Below are 23758 nucleotides of genomic sequence, written 5' to 3'. Positions count from 1 at the left end.
TAAGACTGGTGGCAAAACACAGGAAATAGGGGATTGTTAGGCAAGTTGTGTGTGTGAGAAAAGAAAGTCCAGACACTCGAGAGAAACAGCATGCATTCGACGAAGTGGGTATTCACCCACGAAAGCTCATGCTCCCAAATGTTTGTTAGTCTATAAGGTGCCACAAGACTCTTTGCTGCGTTTTTGAGAGAAACAGTCATCCTGTAACGAGGAAGCAGAGAGACAGAGGTCCATGGGACACAGAATTGACTGGACAGGCAGACTTGTGCTATTGTGTTTGTTTCTAACTGTGCTCAGGGAAATAGGACTATGTGTTTATTCTTTGCAATTAAACAGGATTGCACTAAAGAAATACCCGACTCATATCATCAATTTCTCCTCGCTACAGAAACAATCAGGTCCTGAATCCTGGCTAACCATTCAGGCCAAAGGGACAAAAATTCAGAAAATAAACACAGATGTGCTGAACCACTTCCTAGTAGCTAAAAAAGATGCAGTGTACCCGATTATGATAGTTTGGCCAGAAAAATTTATAAGACTAATTTATGACATTTGAAATGAGCACAGAGTTTATGCTCTCCTTATTTAGGGAAGGATGGCCTTGTGGCTTAAGCATATGACTGCAAATCAGAAGATCTGGGTTCACTTCCTAGCTCTTCCTCAGAATTTCTATAGGAACTTGGGCAAACTACAGAACCTTTTGAAAACTCTGGCCATAATCTCATTGTCCCTTAGTTTCTCCATATATAAAAATTGGGATAATAATATTTCCCAATTTCTCATTCAACTTGTGAAAACAGATTCATAGAAGTTTTTAAAAAGCTTTGATTTCCTCCAATAGAAATGACTATATACATGGAAGTGTATTTATATTTATTAATTATTATTACTATTATTATACTGATTGGACCAGATCCTCAGGTAGGACTTGATCCTACAAACATTATCGTCAATCTACAGTGCAGCTGGAAGTGTGCTTCTAGCATGGGTAAACAGACACACTAAAAACAGCAGTGCAGCCAGGGATACCATGGGCAGCCGCTTGGGCTGACTGCCTGAGTACAAACTCACCTGGACCCCCTTGGTACCTACTCAAGTGGCTAGCCTGAGCCACTGCCCATTCTACCCCGAGCTGCACTGATATTTTTAGAACTTTAGCTCGAGCAGAGCTAGTGTGTATCTGCCTACCCGAGCTGAGAAGCACCCTCCAAGCTGCAATGTAGACATACCCATTGTCTCCTCATGGTAATAATGTTAAATAGGTGCATGTTTGCAGGATCCGGGCCCTAGTGTAAATTATGCCAGTGAATTTACACTAATTTATAACACTAGAGGATCTGCCCCATCATTTTGAGTGTCTCTGTCTTAATTGAATTTAAAGTTTTGGGGGTGTTTTGTTGTTGTTTTTCAAGGCAGGGGCCATATTTTCCCTATATGTGTGTACAGTATGTAGAACAATGGGGCTCTGATCACTGATACGTTATCAAAATACAAATAAATAATACATAAAATCTAGTTATTGACCTTACGAGAAAGCTGCCTGCTATGACTCAACAGTATGAGTACCAACCTCAGGGCAGACTGTTAAGAACCAGGGCACAAATCCCAAATTGGTAGTGAATTCTATACTTAGATTTTGCCAACCAATTATCAAGTGTAATCTCATCAGCCACTATAACAGCCTAAACATGAAGTCACAGACAGCCCCTTCCACTGACATCTCAATCTGGGATAGTTACTCAGATTTGTCACCTAAAAAGAAGGGCTCAGGTGTAGGAATCTCCTTCACATCCTCTGCAGTGAAGACCAAACCAAAGAATTCATTTAGCTTCTTTGCAATGGCTTCTTTGGTATTTGCTCTCCACACCAGAGATGTTAAATTTAATTATATAATGGTTGATATTGACTAGCTAGCAGTTCAACTATATTCATCTCTTTGACCAGATCCTGTGCTCCATTTTGGATTAAATTAAGAATTGCCTCTCTCCGCCAAGTTTGTGTGATCCCTATTATATCAATATCCTCATTTAATACCAGGCACTCAAGTTCACTCATTTTAGCGTTTAGCCTTCTAGCATTTGTATACAAGCACTTGTAAGATGTATCACTTTTTAGTTGTCTGCCTTCATGTGATGTAATTGAATGGGACTCTTTTTCATTTGACTGTTTCTGTTCAGTTCCTAGCTGTACTTTATCAACTTCTATTCTCTTCTCTTTACTAGGATAAAGACAGAGAGAGAGAGAGAGATCCATAGGCGCCTACTCTCTGGGTGCTCCGGGGCTGGAGCACCCACGAGGAAAAATTGTTGGGTGCTCTGCACCCACCAGCAGCTCCCCACCCCAGCTCACCTCCACCTTCTCCCCTGAGCGCGCTGCAGCTCCACTTCTCCCCCTAGCTCCCAGTGCTTGCTGATGTGAAACAGCTGTTTCGTGGCGGCAAGCGCTAGGAGGGAGGAGGGGGAATGTGGCATGCTCAGGGAAGAGGCGGGACCAGGGTGGGGATTTGTGGAAGGGGTCCAATAGGGTCAGGGAGGGGGAGGAGTTGGGGTGGGGACTTTGGGGAAGGGGTTGGAATGGGGGCAGGACAGAGGCGGGAGGGGGTGGGGCAGGGGTGGAGTTGGGGCAGGGCTGGGGGGGTTTAGCACCCACTGGCGCCAGGAAAAGTTGGCGCCTATGGAGAGATCCCCATTAATATATCCTTCCCTATAGGATACTTCTGTCTGAACTGTGTGCTCCTCTGTACCTGTTGGCTTTCCCCAAGCCCTTAGTTTAAAAACTACTCTATAACATTTTTAATGTTACATGCCAGCAATCTGGTTTCCTTTTGGTTTATGTAGAGTGCATCCCTCCTGTATAGATTCCTCCTTTCCCAAATGGTTCCCCAGTTCCTAATATACCTAAAATCCTCCTCCTCGCCCCATTCATGCATTGTGACTCTGCAGTTCTGCCTATCTAACTGACCCTGTGTGGGGAACTGGAAACATTTCAGAGAATGCTATCATGGAAGTCTAGGACCTCTCTCCTATCTTTCTCTATGTCATTGGTACCTACATGTATGACAATCACCAGCTCCTCCCCAGCACTGCACATAATCCTGCCTAGATGTCTTGAGAGAACTGCAACCTTTGCATCCGGCAAGCAATTCACCATGAGGTTCTCCCAGTTATCACAAAGCCAGCTATCTATATTTCTAATGATCAAATCCCACATTACTATTACCTGTCTCTTCCTAATAACTGGGATTCCCTCCCACAGAGAGATATCCTCAGTATGAGAGGATAATACCATGACATCCATCTAAAAGTAGGGTCCCAACTATGCAAATGTTTTGCTCCATTCCAGTTTGAGATTCTCCTTTCCCAAGATTTTCATCCTCCTCAACAGCACAGAGGCTGTCAGAGTGGAGGGTGGGACCGCTCTACTCTGTCCGAGAAAGTCTCATCTATGTACCTTTCTCTCTCCCTTAGCTCCTCCAGTTCAGGTATTCTGGACTCAAGAACCTGTACTCAGTCTCTGAGGGCCATGAGCTCCTTGCACTGAATGCACACATATGCCACCTGTCCACAGGGCACATAATCATACATGCTGCATTACGTGCAATAAACTGGATTGCTGCAGGATTTCTGCCTGAAGCTTTTTTTACTCCTGCACCATTTTGGGGTTTTTGTTTTGTTTTGTTGCGGAGGGGGGGGAAAGGTGTTTATTAGCCTAAGTCAGGTGTTCCCAAACTTGGTTTGCAGCTTGTTCAGGGTAAGCCCCTGGCGGGCCACGAGACACTTTGTTTACCTGAGCGTCCGCAGATACGGCTGCTCGCAGCTCCCAGTGGCCATGGTTCGCCCAGCTCGTGCTGCTTCCCGCAGCTCCCATGGGCCGGGAACAGTGAACCGCAGCCACTGGGAGCTGCAAGCGGCTGTACCTGCGGTAAATTCTTTAAATGCGGTATACTAACTGGATTTTTATTTCTTGCATTCCTTTGCTCCATACAAATGTCTAAACTCTTTGAATATATCATTAATTTAAATAAATTCTCTGACAGACTGGCAATTTCTTTGAATCTGGAGAGATATGGTAATGGGCCATGTCGCTTGTCATCTGATGTCCCTGCTCCCCTTATATGGCAAGGATTGCACAACAGTTTAGCTAAGGAAAGGGAAGGACCCAGGTGAGCACCTACTTTAAAAAAAGTCCAAAGTTATCATGGTCAGGAAGCAATATATAAGGGGCCTGAGAATAGGGACAAGAATTGACACACATAAGAAAATAATGGCTAACATTTTCCAAAGGTAGAGATACCTTGCCGAAATTCTATCTCCATCCCAACTGTGTATACACTTTGTCCCCAGTAAGCATCAGCCCACAGACAGAACTCCTTCCTTCCATATACTAATACCATCCCAAGTCTTCAATCATTTGTCTGCATTGTTTCATCTTTAGTGAGACATACTTCCTGGCTCTTAAAAATGAGACTTTTTTAGGTAGGCCATTGGTGGCCATTCTCCCTCTGCATAACAGCAAGTTGCAGGGACCAATGTTTTTATTCTCTGAAGCTAGTCAAACAGTGAGCAGCACGTGTCAGGTGACTCTGTAACTGGAGAAGGGACAGATAGTTGGAGACAGAAAATTCCAGGAAGGTTGGAAGAAGTAGATGGAAGGAGGAGAAAGAAAGGTCTGACGAAAGTGCAGCCAGCAACAGCAGCCAGAGCTGGGAAGAGCCAGTGTGGCCCAGTCACAGAGGAGGAATTAAAGAGGAGCAGTATGAAGGTTAAGAAGAAGAGTGTACAAAGCATGCAAGGGAGCTGGAGAAATGAAATCAGAGAAAGGGAGTGAGCAAGTGAAGGAACTATCAGGACCAGTTGCTAAGAAAGAAACACAGGCTGTAAAATTAACCTGAAGTAAATGCATTTGTGGTTACTCTTTCTCACTGCGCCATGGGGATGTGACTATATCTAGTTTTATAAATAATTGTATTTTCTCTGCCCTATCACCCAATTGGATAAAACCTTTTGAAATGGGTAAATGGGCTTAGGGGACATTAATCATTGTGGGATATTTATGGAATGTGCTCTGTGGATTCAGGTTTGCAGCCACGACTACCAGAGTAGGGAGCCTGGATCACTTGCTCAACCTTAGATGTGGAGTTGCAGGCCATGTTATAGGTGATTCTTTGTTCTGCTTAAGGCTCCTTTGGCTCTGTCATCTATGGGAAGCAGAGTGTATCTTAGAGCAGTAATGAAGCTGCTCTAACTGATCCTGGGTCTGTGCCAGGCCAGCCACTGAACAGCCTCAGAATATGGGGAGTGCAAAGGTGGCTTATAGTTGCCTTCCCCCAAAACCCCAAAGTAACTGAGAAACAGAGCTTCTGGAGGAGTACCTTTCACTGCTGCATCAACAGACTTCAGAGGATCCTGCTACATCAGAAGATTGAAACACAGAAACAAACATTTCTGTAATTAACAACTTCCCATCTTGTCATCTATCACTTTTATATTTAGCACAAAATACCTCTTTGGTGCAGCTGCCAGTATCCTGCATACTAAAAGCAGGAGATGTCTTGATGGGAGTCAACAGACACTCATTTTCTTCTTCCTCACCCCCCAATGGACAAATGATCATCAGTAACAAGATTCAAAGGTGGCTACATGACCTCTGTCCCCGAATGCCAGGTTCCTCACATGTTTACTCTGGAGTTGGAACTTTGTATTTCAACAGCATAATATTCCATTCCTTGGGTCAAATTCCTTGGAATAGCTAAAGCGCATTAGCAATTGGACTTCTTTTGGGCTGCCATGAAATCTGTACATCAGCTCAGGAAAAAAGAGGTTACTCATGCTAAATGAGTACAGAGGAAATTTGCCCGAACTGGTATTTTTTTTTATATTCATAGCAAACACGAAGAACCTATATTAAGGAAGTGCAACGAAAAATAATTAATACTTGACAGTGACCCTAAATTTAAAAAAAATGACTGGAGAAAATCATTTGCCTTGTCCCTACCAGAATAAGAATTGACCAAACCATTAAAACTGTACTGACTTTGTCCCTGTTGTTAGACCAGGTGTTTATATGAGTTGATATCAAAAGTATTCTTGGTAGAACTGTGCATGAATCCAGGATAGAAAGTAAAACTGTCTTGAACCTTAATGTCTCAGATTTCTTATGAGCCAAATTCAACCTCACTGGCTAGCCTCCTCTTGATTTGTTACCTGGGTTTCATATGTGAAATATAGCTAGGGATGTCCATAATCGTGGCATTTCCATTCACCCTGGCATGTTCTGGAGTTAATGGAAGTACTTCAATAATCCCATTTTAATGATCTACCAAGAGATATTAATAGCAATTTAGAGATGACTCTCACTCATAAATCAGAGTGTCACACAGACAACCCTGGTCAGAGGAGGGAGATAGAGAGTTTTTTGAAAGAAGAGATCAAATTAAAAAACAGAAAAGGTAATTTATAGGATAAAAAAAATTAAACCATCAACTTGAAAAGCCTATATTATAAATTTATTTTGTATATGAAAAGTAAATCCTGATTTGAATAATCTCATTTACATTTTAACAGCATCCTGGGCTTGGATTTTTAACCCTAATCTTTTGTCAAGCAACAATCCTAAACTAAATTCAGATCCTTTGGCTCTTAAAGGACAGATTTTACAATCTATTGGGCTCCAAGCAGGTCTCAAGAAGTCAGAATGGGGGGGGGAAATCAAGCAGTTTCTGCCTTTGGTTTTGGATTCTGGAGGAGAAGAGTGGGCTGGATTTAGTACTGGGCAGTGATCCCCTTCAAAATCCAACTACCCATGTTGTTCCTTGCTTTGGGTTTAGGTGTTCCCCTCTTGCCTACATTTCCACCTATCTTTTGGCCAATGCATCATATTGTTCGCACTCCACTTCAAGCAGGAGTGGGGAAACCTTCACTCGTTTCTCAGTCTGTGCAGCAGGGGGTGGGAGAGGTGGCTCCTGGTGCATAGTTATTGCCTTAGATCGATCAGCAGGTAAAATGCCCTCAGCAGGCCCTGACACCCTCCCGAGCCCAAGCGCAGCAGGGCGGGCCACTCCGCCCTAGCCGGCAGCAGGCTCTGGCGTGTCTGTCAGGAGCTCGGCTAGAGCCGGGATTGGCTGCCGCTGGTGGGTGTGCCCCAGAGGAAGGCGTGGAGCTCCGGGCCTGTGCGGGCAGCGCGCGGTGGCGCGGAGCCGGAAGCAGCGCTGATGAGTTGTGTCAGGCGCTTGCCTGTGTGTTTGGCAGGAGGTGGTGTGAGCCCCGCTTGGTGGCTAGGTAAGAGGAGAGTGCAGAGCGGGGCGTGCGGGGCCCAAGCTGGGGCCGTTCCCAGGCCCCCTGCCGAGATGATTTGGGGAAGGGGCACTGTCACCACTTGTGTGCTCGCAGCACTGGCCTCGGCTGTAGTTACGATCTTCTGGCTGCAGTATGATGAAGGTATAAGCCCTCTCCACTGGGGGTCTCGCCAGTAGGGAGTTGGGGGGCCCGCAGCTTTGTGTGGGCGGCAGCTGCAGCCAGCCTAAGCGAATGGCGGAAGCTTTCCCAGCTCGGCACAGGCCAGACAGGTGTGCGCTGGGCGTGCGTCGCTGGCTTTCTGAGAACGGCTGGACAAAGCAAAGCGTCCTGTATCCAAGCAGGGTCTCTACTCGTCAGACAAACTGCCTGTTGGTTTGGGTTGCCCGGAGTTGATGCTCTTTAGGGCACCCCACGCTTCTGACTCCCCTGCGGGGTTTTACAGGCGCGGCGCGGAGGAATTAGAAAGAAAAGCGTGGGTGGGTGTTTTCCCAGAGCAGTGCCACGGAAAGCATTGGAAGAAGGAGCTCAGGAAGGGGTTGTGCTTCCTGCTGTGAGACACAGGGCCTTAGCTGAGAACAGCAATGAGTTGTAATTCGATTTCAGTCGTGTCTTGCATCTACAACGCTCTGTACCAATATTAGCTAATGTTTAGGTCCAACCTATACATCGTGCCTTCATCGTTTTATATAAAACCTAGTAGACATGGAAATGTGTGTAATGAATATAAACTGTTCTTTAGTCAATTGGACGGGGGCTTTCCCTTGCCATGTTCGCAATCCAGGGTTTCAACGTGACAGCGACAAAGTGAAACTCACTAGCGTCCAAATAGCCGTGAGATGTAAATAGCAGGGGGAGCTATAGCGGAAAGCTTTATTTTCTTGGAGCTGGTGTTTGGTAAGAAGATATTGATGATTACTGAAGAGGTGATTCGGTTGCTCAGGGAAGGAGCTGTCTCTTAACAAGGGGGTCCACATCCCATGGACCAGTTTTCAGCGTCGGGGCCTCGGTGTTTGCCTGTCGCCTAACGCAGTGACCTCTCCAAGTGCGTCTGGACTAAAAATAATACACCCAGGCGCAAAACTCCCACACCCGCCTTTTACCGTGAGGAGGAGGATGGACAAAACTAGCGAGTTCCCCGGGAGCTTGACGCACGGGGAGGGGGATGTTTGCCAGGAGCTGCAGCGAGCAGGGCTGCGGGGACCAGCCACCGGGGCCGGTTGGTTGTTTAAGGAACCAGCCGCAGCCTGACTCGAGCGGCAGGTGCTGTCTCTGGGTCCGGGCCCCGCTGCATGGCCCGGGCCTGGCCCTGGCCCTGGCCCGGCCGAGCGCGCTCGTAGCTCCGGCGCGTGCCCCGCTCCCAGCAGCCGCGGGCCGGCCCGGCTGAGCCCCGGCGTGCGGGGTGAGGTAGCGCGCGGCGCAGTGCGCGGTGACGCCGGGCCGGGCGGAGCGGGGCGGGGGGGGTCTGGGCGCGGAGCTGCCTGCGGCGCCCTGGGTGTGTGTGTGAGGGGGGAGGGCAGCGTGCGGGGCTCCGGCCGCGGCGGGCGGGGGCGCCGTGTGATGAGCAGCGAGCGGGGCCTAGCAGCCCAGCCAGCGTCCTGCCGGGGCCCGCGCCCCGCCCGCGCCCGGGTGACTGGCTGAGCGGGCGGCGCCCTGCGCCTGCGGGGCCGCGGCTCCGTCTGCAGCTGCGGGTTGGGGGGGACCCGGACCGGGCGGCGGCCGGAAAGTTTGTTTGTGCGGGGGGCGGCCCGGGCTGGGATGCGGGGCCCGGCGCTCGCTTCTCCGCCACTCGCCGCTGCGCCGCCGGGGCTGTAGGCGAGGCCGGGCGGGCGCTACCCCCCTCCCTCCCCTCCCCGGGTGCGCGGCCATTGCAGCGCCGGCCGGCCGGCCGAGGATGATCACCAACACGCGGGGCTTCCTGTGGTCCGACCTGGAGACGCGGGCGCTGCTGGAGATCTGGGGCGAGGCCGACGTGCAGTCGGCGCTGGACGGGAACTTTCGGAACAGCCATGTGTACCGGGACGTGGCCTGCCGCCTGGCCGAGCTGGGCTTCGAGCGCACCCCGGAGCAGTGCCGCATCCGCATCAAGGGCCTCAAGCGCCAGTACTACCAGGCCCGGGACGGGCTGAAGAAGAACGGGCACGCCCGCAAGATCTGCAAGTACTACGACGAGATGGACCGGATCCTCAGCTGCCGGGGCGGGCCGGACAGCGCGCCCGAGCCGCTGGCCCAGCCCGCCGACAGCGCCCAGCTCGCCGCCGGGCCGCCCACCCCGGGCACCCCCCGCAACAGCCGCGAGCCCGACACCGAGCTCGACGAGGACGCCGAGCTCGAGTCCCCCCACGACCACTTCACCGAGGACTCGGGCGAGTGCTCGTCCTACGCCGAGCACCCCATCAAGGTGGAGTGCCCCCCGTTCGCCATCCCCGTGCCGCCCGCCGAGGGTGAGTACCCGCAGCCGGGCCGGGGAGCCCCACCCCGTATGCACGCCGGGAGGGGAATCCCTCCCCCCGTATTCACCCCCATAGCCTCTGTATCCCCCATACAATAGACGTACTAGCGCCTCTAGCTAACGTGCTTCCAATCGCTTCTGCACTGGCCTCTTCCCTTCCAGATCTCTCTCATCCTCTTCAAGGGGAACTGGATTAAAACGTCTTTAGTCTCTTTAACCCCTTCCCCCCACTATGGAGTCCTATCTTCTCCTTCCCTATCCCAGTGTTTCGTCCCTTTGACTCTTCCCAGAACCAAAACAGGAGCTGAAAGGAATTATTGTAGTTCATGAAGCTCTTTAAAAATACAAAGTAAATAGTTGCATTATGGGGGAGGGAGAACGAAGGTTCTGCTAGTTTTCATTCGTTTGTTATCAATAGGAAACAAATCGGAAACTAATGTAGAGATAAGATAGGAGGTGCCAAACCGTTCTGGATAAAAACAGCAGCATCCTCATCACTCCTGCCATGTTTAAACTTTGCTATAGATGCTATGCAGTTCTGTTTATCACTGTGCGACTATTATTTTTTGAAACTAGTTTGCTATGGTAATAGGTAAAAACAAACAGAATGTTATCCTAACTATGTACTGTCGTTACTTGGCCAAAAACCTAAGAGGGCCTTTTCAAGAACTTGTATTTGATTCAGTTATATAGTAGTACAATTGCCGGGGGTGGGAAATATAGAAAACAAGATAAAGCCTGCCCCTTTCCCTGTTGCCCTTTGTACTCTGCACAAATGTTTTTTAAAGTCCAATCTTGTGCTGTGCGTATTTGTCTAAAACCTGAATCTGTCTTCGGAACACTCAGAAGTTAGCCAATTGGTTGACGTTTAACCAGTCTCCTTTTTATACATAAATCTCATCAAAGTGTTGTTTACATTAACATTTTTTTTGAAATGCAAATCTAAAACGCCAGCAGGCTGAAACTCAATTCTGATTAGTGTAATTACCTGCAATACACAAATGAGGCTGTACTGTTGAATAGCCTTCACAAACCTTTTTTAAAAGATCAAAAAGCCTCTTCCTGTTTTTGAAGTTTAGTACTACAGCAGTTAAAAGGTGTGCCTAGTTGATTTCATGTTATGTTTTGGATAAGCATGTATTCCCTATTTTGGTATTCTTAAAATCATCAGAAATAATCATGCCTAATTTTGAAACAAAACAATACCTTGATATGGCAAAATAGATCTACATTTCACAAGGGGAACAGTTTTACTATTTACTCATTCCTTGTAGTATGTCTGGAAGATTGAATATAATTTTATCTACTTTGTTTTAGGCTTTAAACAAATCAATGCTCAAACCAGTACACAACCACTCTCTCAACCCAAAAGATCAAAAAAACGCCATGCAAATTTAACACTGGATAAAATGATGGAAAAATTCCTACAACAAAGTGTGGATACAGAAGAGAAATTTTACAAATATGAAGAGCAGCGGCTTAAAATTGAGGACAAGCGCCGTGAAGCTGAGCATGCTCGAGAACTCCAGATGTTACAAATGTTGGGACAGATGTTAGCAGGAATTTCTTCTACAGTATCACAAAGGTCACAGTCTATACCAACTAGTCCACCTCAGAGAGCAAATCACCGATCATATGGCGATAACTTTAATTATAATGCTATGACAGCAGCACTTTCTCCACCAATAGGTACTTCATTCTAAAGCATAAATAAGATCTAATATTATATTTTAAATATTTGTGCGATGGCTGGTGGTAGTATCTGAAAATAAATGTCTAGCTTTGACTTATTTTCAATATTGTGATGAGTTTTTTGTCTGTAAATTGAATTAAAATGTCTTGCCATGCTATTGTACTGATATATTAAAAAAAAAAAAAAAGCTCTAACAAATTCTAAATATTGACCGAACATTTTGGAAGAGGAGTCCATAAGAACTGGTCAGTTCGTGTCACATTCAGATCTGTATAGAATGCAATTATATATAATATGCAGTTGTATATAATATGTTACGGAGCTTAACCTTTACTGAAAATGATCTGGAAGCAAGTATGTGTCTTGCAGCAGAATAAAACAATAGTGTACATAAAATTGAAAAAAGAAATATAGATCTTAACATTTTTCAGTAATAATTTTGCGGTCAAGGCTTTCATCATACTTGAAAATGTTAATTCAAAGTAATGAGAGAGACCTGGGAAAATAACATGTATTGGGGTTTTTAACAGTGGGTATGTCTGATATGTTTTGAACATTACGGCTGAAATCCTGGCCCTGCTGAAGTCAAAGGACGTTTTGCCATTCACTTCAATAGGGCCTGGATTTCACTCTAGATCAGCGGTTCTCAAACTGTTGGTTGCGACCCCATTTTAGTGGGGTCACCAGGGCTGGCTTAGACTTGCTGAGACCCAGGGCCGAAGCTGAAGCCCGAGCTCCACCACGTGGGGCCGAAGCCTGAGGGCTTCTGCCCTGGGTGGCAGGGCTTAAATAATAGGCCCCCTGCCTGGGGCTGAAGCCCTTGGGCTTCAGTTTTGGTCCCCCTACATGGGGCAGCGGGGCTTGGGCTTTGGCCCCCCCATCCTGGGTTCATGTAGTAATTTTTGTTGTCAGAGTGGGGTTGTGGTGCAATGAAGTTTGAGAATCCCTGCTCTAGATATTGAATTATGTGAAGGTATACTTTATCTACAGGCTAAGGGTTAGATCCTCAAATTGTCATAGCTCGGTTCAATGCTGTGGAGCTATGATAGTTTACGCCTGCTTGAGGGTCTATCCTTCAAATACTTACACTTCTTTACAAAAATATTTTGAATCTTATTTTCCTCCTGGACCAATTAATTTATGAATTTATCAGGGTCTGGATTTTTCAGAATATCCTTAGAATTGGCATCTATGCAAAGTTTGTTCGTTGGTTTTTGGTGTTTTTTTTTCCCCTTTACAGAAGGCGTGTGGACTAGAGTCTAATTAAGTATGCAGTGCATAGTAATACAGACTTTTTTCAAGATTTGTGTCATTTATATTGATGATCTCTCTGTATCTTTACATAGAAAGAATGGACAGTAACAGTAATCGCATACCAATTGTTTAGTCAACTTTGACAGCAAAGCCTGTATGGCTTATGATGTTTATAGCCCATCAGGTTGGAATGAACAGTTTTTATTTTACTTTTGTTTTTAAAATCATATGTGGGTTCAGTATTCAATGGATGGGTAGTCTTAAAAAAATAATAGCGATAAGCAGAATTAGAAATAAAACTCTGTAAGCCAGTTTCTGGCTCTGGACAGGCTATCAGAACTTATAGTTTGGACATTTAAAGAACCAAATAAATGTAAGGCCCAGTCCTATGTTTCTCTGATCTCCAAACTTCTCTTTAAATTTAGCGGAGCTTTGAATAAACAAGGAATGAAAGTTCGGGCCTGTTAACTTAAACCATAACATACTTTCTTATTCTAGTGAATGGTCTGTAGTATTACTTTTTGATGTCATAATAGTTTTTCCAAGTGTTTGAGCAATATTTTAATATTTAAATTAGAACCTGTATGCATACTACAGTTTATTTCTTACAAATAGTGGTTTCACTTTTCAGTCTAATTTAGAAAACAGATACAGAAAACTACTTAAGCTCCTAAATCATGAACACAGTACACAGGGCTGTTGTTACCCATATGCAAAGTACGCAGCTGCATAGGGCACCATGAAATTTGGGGCACCGCATTTCCTGGTGCCCTGCGCAGCTACTTGCTGCTCCAGCCTCTGCTCCAGCTCTTCCTCAGGACCCCAACCCCTGGTCTGCCCTGCCCCTGCCCCGCTCCCACTCTCCTGAGGGCTCCAGAAGCAGTTGGGTCTGCACTCACCGGTAAGTAGAGCGACCCGGCCCCAGCCTGCTCCGCTTCCCGGGCTCTCAGCAGCGCTCCCCTCCCCCCAGGTCTGGGAGCCAGGAGCAGAGCAGGCTGGGACTGGGTCACTCCACTTCCCACAGGAAGTGGCCAGCCCCCCTCTGCCCCGTCCCCCGCGGAGGCCTGGGGTGGGGCCCCACACAGCACCCCCACATAGGGCACCAAAATAGCTAGGGATGGCCGTGACAGTACATGTTTAGCCTTAATATTTATTACTTCTAAAATGCATTCACTTTTAATCTGAAAGACATTCTATTACCTGTGAAAACCTGAAGCCAGGTTTTTTTATATATATTCTTGTATTGTTGTAATTTTATGCAAGAGAAACTCAGAATTGACTCCAGTCATGAGGGTTTTTTGTTTGTTTTTTTACAGTTTATAATAAAATATGCTTTAAAAGTAATTATTTAAGGCAACATATGTTAATGATTTAGGACTTTAATTATTTGTATCTAAAGTTAAGTGAAATCTTTAGGCAGAAGTGAGATCCAGTCTAGAGATCCTTTTTTTTTCATGTTCTCTACTGTTTTCCTCTCATTATAGAGCAGGAGTTGGCAACCTCTGGCACGTGGCTCACCAGAGTAAGAACCCTGGCAGTCCGGGCCAGTTTGTTTACCTGCCACGTCGGTGGGTTCAGCGGACTGCGGTTCCCAGTGGCCGCGGTTCACTGTCCCAGGCCAATGGGGGTGGCGAGAAGCCGCGGCCAGCACATCCCTCGCCCGCGTCACTTCTCGCTGCCCCCATTGGCCTGGGACGACGAACTGCGGGCAGTGGGAGCCGCGATCAGCCGAACCTGCGGACGTGGTAGGTAAACAAACTGGCCCGGCCTGCCAGGGTGCTTACCTTGGCGAGCCGTGTGCCAAAGGTTGCTGACCACTGTTATAGAGTCTCTGTTCCAGAAAAGCAAGGAAACTGAAAGTTTTTTAGCAGCCATGGCCCTGTAAGTAGGTTGTGAGGAGTATGGGATGCATATTTCTGGTAGATTTTATGGTAGAAAACTAGATAGTTTGTAAAATGTGAAATAATTTTAAGGGGGACATACTGTCCTATTTCCAGAGCAGAGATGAGTTTTGTTATGTTCTGCATTGTGACAATGATATTTTGGCCATGCTCCAAGAAGGTTAGTTTTTGATCCCAATGGGAGTGGAATGCCTGTAGTATAGAAGGATTTTCAAAACGAGATCAGCCAGAAATATTTATCATTATGTAGTGATTTTTGCTACAGTTTAGCTAGTCTGGTTTAATGTTAGATTCTGTAAAGGTTGGAGAAAAGGGTTTTCTGCTGACATTGCACAGAGCTGGTGTTTTCTTGTTTGTTACCAGAATATTTTCAGAGTTGTGTCCTAACTTTCTTCAAACATCTTTTTTTTCTACAATTACTGAGTACAAGACTGAATAGTTTTATTAAAAGTAAAATTTGAGAGTTTTGGGGTTTTTAATCATTCTGTACGACTATGTAACACCTCTATTATAGAAATTGATTACACCAATACTTCTGAATGTTTCAAACTTCACTGAGGTTTCTATCAATTTTAAAAGACATTTCTGAAGTAATTTTTTTAATGTCTTTATCTTTTTCAGTTATCGAGAGAGCCTTTTCACTACACAAAACACATTCTATAAAGGATATGGAGAATATTTTTCAATTGGTGCGCAATGTTATTCCTCCTCTAACAGCAAAGAAGCATAAAGGTCAAGATGGACGGATAGGCATCGTGGGAGGATGTCAAGAGTAAGTTAAACAGAAATATATATGCTGTTGTTGATTAGGGATCTCAAATACATATTTTACTACTTTTAAAAAGCATTTACATTGAAAATACTGTTTTTAAGGGATTGTGAACCCCATGTTTTCAAAGGGGGCTTTGCTTAGTCCATCGTTAGAATCAGAATACGTGTCCCCCTATGTCAGTGATGCAAGACTTAAGGGTTGGTAATTTCCTGGGGGGAAAACTAGTTTAGGATAGGGCTGGTAAATACCAGTTTAAACTGAGAAACTGGAAGAATAAAATTATTAGAACATACTAATGAAAATTACTGGCAAATATCGAGCAATTTGGTGGTGATTTTGAAGTAACGTGGTCCCTTTTAATTTGTTAAAATAAAACAAAAAAGACCCTCCACCTAAAACTGTATGCTAGTGCCATAGCTACCTCAAACAGAAACTGAATCTAGGAATACCCCTCCTTTGCTATAGCAAACAGAGAAGGGGAATTCCCATATTCAGAAGTTGCATTTTCTGTTTGAGGTAAATTGCTAAACTAACTGTCTAGTCCAGTACTCTGTCTCTTAATTTGGCTAGCTGGGGTACAATTGCTGCAACTGTATTCCCGTGTACAGTGACTCAAGTCAAAGTATTTCAGCATGAGCAAAGGTGGCAGACCACTTGACCCAGTTCATGGCTATTTTGAGGAAGTTCATGGTGGCGTCAAAGAGAGTCTTAAAGGCAGAAATTGCAATGAAAAAGTGTCTGGGAAGGCAGACCATATGAGGAAACCTTTTGCAAAATGCTGTGGAAAGAAGAAAGACACCAGACCCCCTTTGGCTAATTGCATGGATCAGCATTCACACTGCACTCCCCGTCAGTATCTGGCCCAACTCGGGGAAGCTAATGATCCAACCAGCAGACCAAATTTGGTGTTGAATCCTGGTCACGTGCCACCTGAGGCATGTTGCGCATACGCTAAGTGGTAGAATTGGAATCAAACCCTGAGGATGAGTACCGATAATACCTTGCCATTGCCAACTACATCAAAAAATAGCCAGATCCAGGTTGGCTAAAGAAAACAAGGAGTAAGTATCATGGTTTTTGACCCACAAATTGATATTTTAATAACAAAAACAACTCCAAAACTGAAACAAAAATTAGACTTGAAAATTGCAGAATATTTTATGGTTCTAATATTCCCTTCTCTTTTATTCAACATCCAACTTTTCAAGCAATGATTAGATGCCTAAGGCCAAGCTGCAAAGCATCCAGTCGAAAGCAGGTAGCAGGTGAACTGTTAAACACAAATACTGATGGCTTGACGATAGTAGCACGCAATAAATTATATGGAAAAGCAGATGGTTGGAGTAATGTGTAGTGATCCAGTGATATCTAACTGTATGCACACTGGGAAAACTGTGGTTTATGTATCAGTGGTTGTGAGCTAGGCACCTCTGTATTCCCACCCTTCACACCACTGCAACGATTTTTGTACAGAGTATGCCTTGTGAGGTATCATTTGAAAACAAATAGGCTGGCCAATAATGTCATTGTACAATATATGTAACAAGGCTGTGTGTGAAACTATAGATACTCACTAATATTATGCTTTAAAGGCTGTGACTAAAAGGTGTTTAAATATGACATGTCGGGGGAGTTGATAAACAGGTTTTCCTCAGAGAAGAAAAGAGGCCAACACCTCAGAACAGGTGTGGCCAAATTCAGTGAGCTATTGATTTGTATGGGAAGTTGCCGCAGGACGAGATAATGTGCATAGTAGCAACAGCCAGCAGGGAAGGAACTAGCTTGGAACCTTATCCTCCAAACCTCATGGCTCCTTTATTCGGCATGAACTAATGAACTTTACCCGAGGGTACCCTTCAGAAGAATATGTTTCAAAGGTTCACTGAACTATAAAGAGAGGGGGAGTGATCCCCTAAGGGATTCTTTGCCTTAAGGAGACAAAGAAACCAAGCAATTTAATCTCTGTGATGTCCTGACCAGGCCATTTAGTAAAAAGCTGGAAAGAAGACTGGATCAGAGGAAAATCATCTTTAACAAAGACTATCGTACTAGATTTAAGTTTTAAATTTTTAGATGTGTGTTCACTTTTATTTGTTATCATTTCTGACTTCATCTCTTGAATGCACTTAATCTGTGTATTTTTGATTAAATAAACTTGTTTTACTTTTATTCCAAATCGGCCTACTGCTAGGTTTGACTTAAATTCATTATTAATTCCAGTTAAAGCAACAGTCTGCTGTGCTTTTATGTCTTTAAAGGAGCAACAGACCGTATTACTTCCCTGATTGTTCCAGGACAGGGCTGGACATTTTCAGCGTAGATGTTTTTGGGATTGGGTGTGTGTTGGGGTCACTTGGCTAATAAAAACAAAGGCAGGTGGAGACCAGAGTTTGACCATAGTGTAGCAAGCAGGCTGCTGGAATCAGAGCTGCTGAACCAGGGCTGCTTAACATACAGTCATTCAGTGCATGCTTGTATGCTGGTTGGCAGCGGACAGACAGGGAGCTACAGCATATAGAGCATTTTAAGGCATTCAGAGTTACAGGGCAAGTAATGACACAACCTCTCACTGGTCTGGGTTAGATCTCAAAATGTGACAGAGGTTGAGACTGGAAGCAATAAGACTGGAAAGTACTGTGCTACCCTGGCAAGAGAAGCCAAGGCATTAGTAAATGAATTGTATGTTTGTGGTGTTAAGAGCTACTTGACAGACAGTCTGGGGGAAAAGATGTAAAGAATGAGAAGTGATTTGGAAAAAATGACACTTTAGTTACATATGAATTTGCCTTACATTGGCTAAATCTACTTGGACAAGACCTTGCACTAAGTGCTTTGATGAAACATGTAGTAGATTTACAGAAGTATTTGTGAATACTGGGGACTGTTCAAAAAAATGCCAAGGATCTGTAGAATCCCAAATCTCCAGTGAGACACAATGGAACAGTCAAATAACGTGCTTGGAAACATAAATTAAAAATTGCCTGTGTTATCTCAAGATTGTGAGTGATCATGAGGCAGAATTTGAAGATAGTGGTCAGTATAACTAATTATCAAGGGATTTACCAAGAAGCATAAGAACATGATCAGTCAATGGAAACCGGTTGCTGTGGCATTTGATACATTCCAAAGGGGTGTATTAACAATTGCAGTTGTATGCAAAGTATGGTTGGATCTACTGAAGATCTTGCACCGAGCAAAGCAACAGCACATAAGAGATTTCATGAAGCAATTACTCCTGTATGCATGTTGGCCAACCTGGTTTTTGGTCTTCATCTAAAATAAGCAGGAAAGAATTGTCAACTGAACAAGAAGAAATTGCCAGGCCGTGGTTGCTCAGTAAAAATCCTTACTTTCTGCCATATTCACTTGCATTTAAAGTAGAAACTCCATATCCAAAATCAATATTTTCATCTGCTATGAAGGAAAAAGTTTCCCCTGTAGCTTGGTGGAAAAACCTGAAGAATACTGATATTGCATCTGACTTCACAGAACTGGTGATGCAATTGCATCAGTGTTCACCAAGCATAGAACAAATCTTTTCAAACTTCGGATACATCGGTTCAAAATTGAGGCTCAGTTTGTACGCTTCATCGGAGTTGGGCTTGTGCTACAGAATGCTGTACAGACGGATGGACCGTACAGTGGAGTGGTGGTCTACAACTCTGCATGCTTCTGATTGCTTAATCAGAGCCTACAGCTCTGCATTATTGTCACTTTCACATAATCAACTGTTTTTGATTTTTGTTTATGTAATATGGAACAGGTCCTGACTAACATGTATAACTTCCTTGAGAAAATACCAAACAAAATGTGTAGACATTCCCATGTTCAACGCTATGATTACATATATTAGAATTACACCCACTTCAGTTTTACTTTTTTTTGCCAAACTTAAGCTAATAAATTCAGAAATTTAATTTCTGTAACCATAATTTGAATGTAGCTAAAACTGAGTGTAAGGTGGTATGCATTAATGAAACAGTTTTTATCATAGTCACTGTTTAAGGCATTTTCTAACTAGCTTTTCCAGAGAGAGTTAAAAACCACCTCTGGTAAATGTCATGCCATCCCTGTTTTGGTTATACATGCAGTTGAAGTTTGGGTTCCATTCCCCTCTACCTTCTCTCTTCTTTCCACCCTAATCTCTTACTTTAAATTACCTTCTACACTGTGTGAAAGGAGCTTATGGGAGAAACATTGAGAATAAAGTAACAAGGTGAAACATTTGCTGTAGACTGATCATAGTTGTGATGCCCTCATACAATTCCTGACTTACACCAGCCTTATGAACTACATCTTGGCTACCTGGTGATGGTCCTTTGGTTTGGATTCAAGCTGCCTTTTGAGACTCTTATTATGCACCTTCTCAACACTTATCATGTGGCATATTTTTGCTAATAGTATCCTGATTTGAACTCTGGGGAACAGAAGACAGTGTAGGTCAATTGAGGAGGGCACTGGACTGGAAGTTATAAGACTTAGGCTCTATTCCTGGTTAGGGACCACGTGTCTTGAACCCTGGTCTTGAGGAGCTAGTAAGTTCCAACCTGTCACCCAGTGACCTAACAGTTGTTGGAATAGAAGCTGAACTTTGACAGAGGAGTCCAGTCCTGGGATCTGACTGACAGAATGGTGATGGGCCTGATTGGTTCCGAGCCTCCATTTAAACCAAGCACAGGGACAGGAAGTTGTCGCTGCAGCTGGGTTTCCTGTGTTTAGGACTGCTCCCCCTACAGTATCTGATCCTGCTGCTGATCTCCTGGTAACCTGACCCTTTCTGACACCTGACACTCAGTTTTGCTCTCAGGCCTGTCTTGAACTCTGACCTGCTCTGACCCCTAGGCAAGACTGCCAGTTCTCCCGGTCGTGACACCCATTGTGATACTTTGGGTGAGTCATTTCACCTTACTGTGCCTCAGTTTAGAGATGGCCAAAATGGAGATATTACCTCTATTGTGAAGTGCTTGGAAATCTGCAGATTAAAAATACTACATAAAGAGTTAAATACACTATTTTGTTACAGTTAGGATTTCCCTATTGGAGTACTCTTGTTTCTCTAATTCACTTTTTGATTGGTCTACTAGAGCCCAAATTTGACCTGCCAGGGCATGTTCCAAGGTACTATCTTTTATACTTGAGCTTTTTCTGAGTCTCTTTTCTGAATGGATTGAGTCTGTCTCTCTCGTGCTTATGTGAGTACTTTGAGGTGACTCTTATTTTAGCTTTTATTTGTGATGTAATCCATGTAAATATCACACAAGTGAGAGTGAATGCATAGGGTGAAATCTCAGCCTCATTGAAGTCACTTGGAGTTTTGCTATTGACTTCAGTGGGGCCAGGATTTCACCCATCCTTTATAAATATAATACTTGAGTTTGTTTATTTAACTTGCTCTTGAATTCGATTCTTCATTGTAGCAGGGTGATCAACTGCAAACTTTATCTTTTGATACAATTATGTGTGTCTGTTTCCTAACCTAGAAAATGTTTCATTTGTAGGTACACTGGGGCACCATATTTTGCTGCAATTTCAGCTCTAAAAGTGGTACGTGTTTTCCTGCCTTCATGTGTAATGTATTTTTAATAACACAACTGGATTGTCTAGTGTCATATGTAAAAGGCTTGCATTGTATTATGCATGGGATTTTAGTTCTACTAGAAATGTAACCTTTTTTATCTTTTTAATAATTTCTGAGTTCTAGAAGGTTAATATTCTTCTTAGTCATAGAAGTTATCAGATTTGTAAGTCATTCATTTTTTTTCCAGTAAGCTAAGTTTATTAGGCAAGACCAAAAATAATTTAACCTGGACTCGTTTGTGTTTAAAGTTGGACAGAGATGACTACTCAGTATCCAACAAGATACTATGGCCATAATACAGCCATTTGATATGTGCAGGCAGTCTTACTGAACCTTACTGAATTCAGTGGGCCTATGCACAGGCATAACATTTTCTCCTTAACAGAACAAAACTTCAGGCTCAGGACCTTAAATTGCTCAGGGCTTGGAAAATGTTAAATGATATTAATACACCAGAGGAGCCATTAGTTGGTTACTGTCTTCCTTTAGGTGTTTGTATCTTTTTAATTTGGTATTTCTTTCTATATCTGAAGTATTGGAAACGTCTTCTCCCTGGCTGCCTAACCTACGTGTATATTATTTTTTTGCTTTTTCCTATTAGAGGTGAAAGAAGCTTAGGGTCAAACTAAGTTGCAATTCAACTATAATAAATGAAATTGTGCCAGTTTATCTCTAGTCCAGATTTGTCTCATTGGATCAAAGATCTTGGGACTGGAAAAGAACTCATGAGTAATCTTATTTATCCTGTGTGAATATAGCACAACACCGATTTTTGTCTGTGCTGTAACCCAGCTCCTACTTGGCTGTGTCCTTTTTGTCTTTCCTTACTGTGGGCCTAGGCCTATCATTCTTGCTCATGCATGAATGGAGAGGATTACTCATGTGATAAAGGGTTTCAAGATCTGGCCCTAAACTTTCACTGATTTTGCCATAATCCTGTTCAATAAGCAAGTATTTCTTTAAGTTTGTAGTTTAGTATGGAAGTTAGATTTAAGAAATTAAAGTAATTTCTCTCCAAACTATTGACTAGCATGCTAGTCGAGATGGAACAAACAGGTACCAAGTTTGCTTTATTTAACAAGCAGTCGGAGTTCATAGTTGTTCAATGAATAGCTATGTGAATAATTGTTTACGCACTACTAAGATTACAAATTGTAATTCTGCAAATTTTCTTTCTTAGGGTGCAGACTTATCCCATGTATTTTGTACCAAAGATGCAGCAGCTGTAATAAAGTCATATAGTCCAGAACTGATTGTTCATCCAGTGCTGTAAGTGACTTTTTTTTCTTTAAATGATCAAGTCAGGACTACTAGATTGAACATTTCAGTGTGACATTTCATTGGTTTACATTATTTCTCTTCCTGAATCACAGGACAGGTGAATCGGAGGTTAAAAAAGTGATTATGTATTACGTATTTTCATTTAAGAGCATGTGGCAATTCTGACCTGTTAGAACCACGTGTGTGTGTGTGTGTGTGTGTGTGTGTGTGTGTGTGTGTGTGTGTGTTTCTGTCAAAGCACAAATTAAAAAAGCAAAGATGATTTTTTCATCTTGCTTGCTGACGTGTTTGTAATTGTAATGCATTAAATAAGAGCAGTCACAAAATCCAGAACTGAGTATGGAACAAGTCAGCATTTTAGAATCTCTTTTTTTTAAAAAAAAAAAGCCAAAATAAGATACTCGCATCCCAAATTTCTTCCTTCTTGGTTCTGAATCAGTTTTACTTTCGCCACTGTGGACATAACACTATTCATGCTAAATTACTGCATGAGAAACTGATTTTAATTTTTTATGATTTTCTTCTTAATCTAAACTTCTTAAATGTTTCACCTTGTAGATAACAAATCTAGCCATTAACGAGTTAACTAGGTGCACTATAAAATATCAAGGTCTGCTTATATCAGTTTGTGAGGGGTGGGTTGGTTGGTTTGTTTCAATTGTTGGCTGGAATGTGTCGCTAACTGGATATCTTATGGGAGACATTGTTCGGGTTAGATATGAACGTACCAAATAAGAATCAAGATTGAGAGCCCTGTAAGCAAGGCCTACGGTAAGCTTGCGGTACAGATTGCACTGCATTGGTGTAAATCATGTCTCCACACACTAAAGCCTTATCTAAACTAGAAAAAAACAGCGCTTTAAAAACAAGAGTCGAAACATTTGATAAATGTTACCGTAGACAGGATTTAATACTTTAAAAAACATGTTAGCACCTTTTTTAAAGTGATCAACTCTAAAGGGAAGCCTGGGATTGACAGCTACCAGTTAGCAAATTTTAAAGATGTTAAACCTTCTCTATGTGAAAATTTGCATTTAAAAATATGTTTTAAACAAGTAAGCAATCAGGGTTTTTGGGGGGAGGGGAGCTTTTTTTTTTTTTTTTTTTTTACAGCACACCTTTTTGTTTTTCTCGTGTAGACAAGGTAGAGCTATTTGCATTGCCCTGGTGCAACCACACTAATGTCTATAATCCAGTGGCTAGATCCTCAGCTGGTGTAAATTGCCACAGCTCCATTGAAGTCAGTGGAGCTATGACAGTTTGGCTAACCAATATGATTTTACATGGGAGGAGTTAATACACAGTACTGTTGACTAGTTGGGTGGTAATGGAAAAGTATCATAAGAAAAAAATGAGACAATATGGTGAGAAAGGCGAGAACCATGAGCAAACAAGAGATTGCTGAATCTTAATGAAGCGACATATTCTCTCTCTAAATCTCTATTGTGGAATTTCTATGGATTCTTTTTTCCACACAGATTTTAGTTCAGCGTCTTCTGTAGAATAAAATTGTCAGTTTAAAAAAAAATGTTGCC

At 43.4% G+C, this 23758-nt stretch overlaps 1 protein-coding gene across 5 annotated transcripts in view; it reads left to right on the top strand.

The window, feature by feature from the left end:
- The first annotated feature begins 7132 nt into the window (after window positions 1-7132).
- The window catches only part of NAXD (NAD(P)HX dehydratase), a 68275-nt gene continuing 51649 nt past the window's right edge, over window positions 7133-23758 (top strand). The window contains exons 1-5 of one of the 5 annotated variants that reach the window (XM_045007921.1): window positions 7133-7277; window positions 11062-11433; window positions 15214-15364; window positions 20863-20908; window positions 22123-22211. In XM_045007921.1, coding sequence (XP_044863856.1) covers window positions 7211-7277; window positions 11062-11433; window positions 15214-15364; window positions 20863-20908; window positions 22123-22211 — 725 coding nt within the window. In that variant the 5' untranslated portion in view covers window positions 7133-7210. The other 4 variants (XM_045007912.1, XR_006577478.1, XM_045007894.1 and 1 more) reach the window with 4 other exon arrangements.

The sequence above is a fragment of the Mauremys mutica genome, chromosome 1, assembly GCF_020497125.1.
Source record: "Mauremys mutica isolate MM-2020 ecotype Southern chromosome 1, ASM2049712v1, whole genome shotgun sequence".
Lineage (NCBI taxonomy): Eukaryota > Metazoa > Chordata > Testudines > Geoemydidae > Mauremys > Mauremys mutica.
This window is presented reverse-complemented; position numbering and strand designations above follow the sequence as displayed.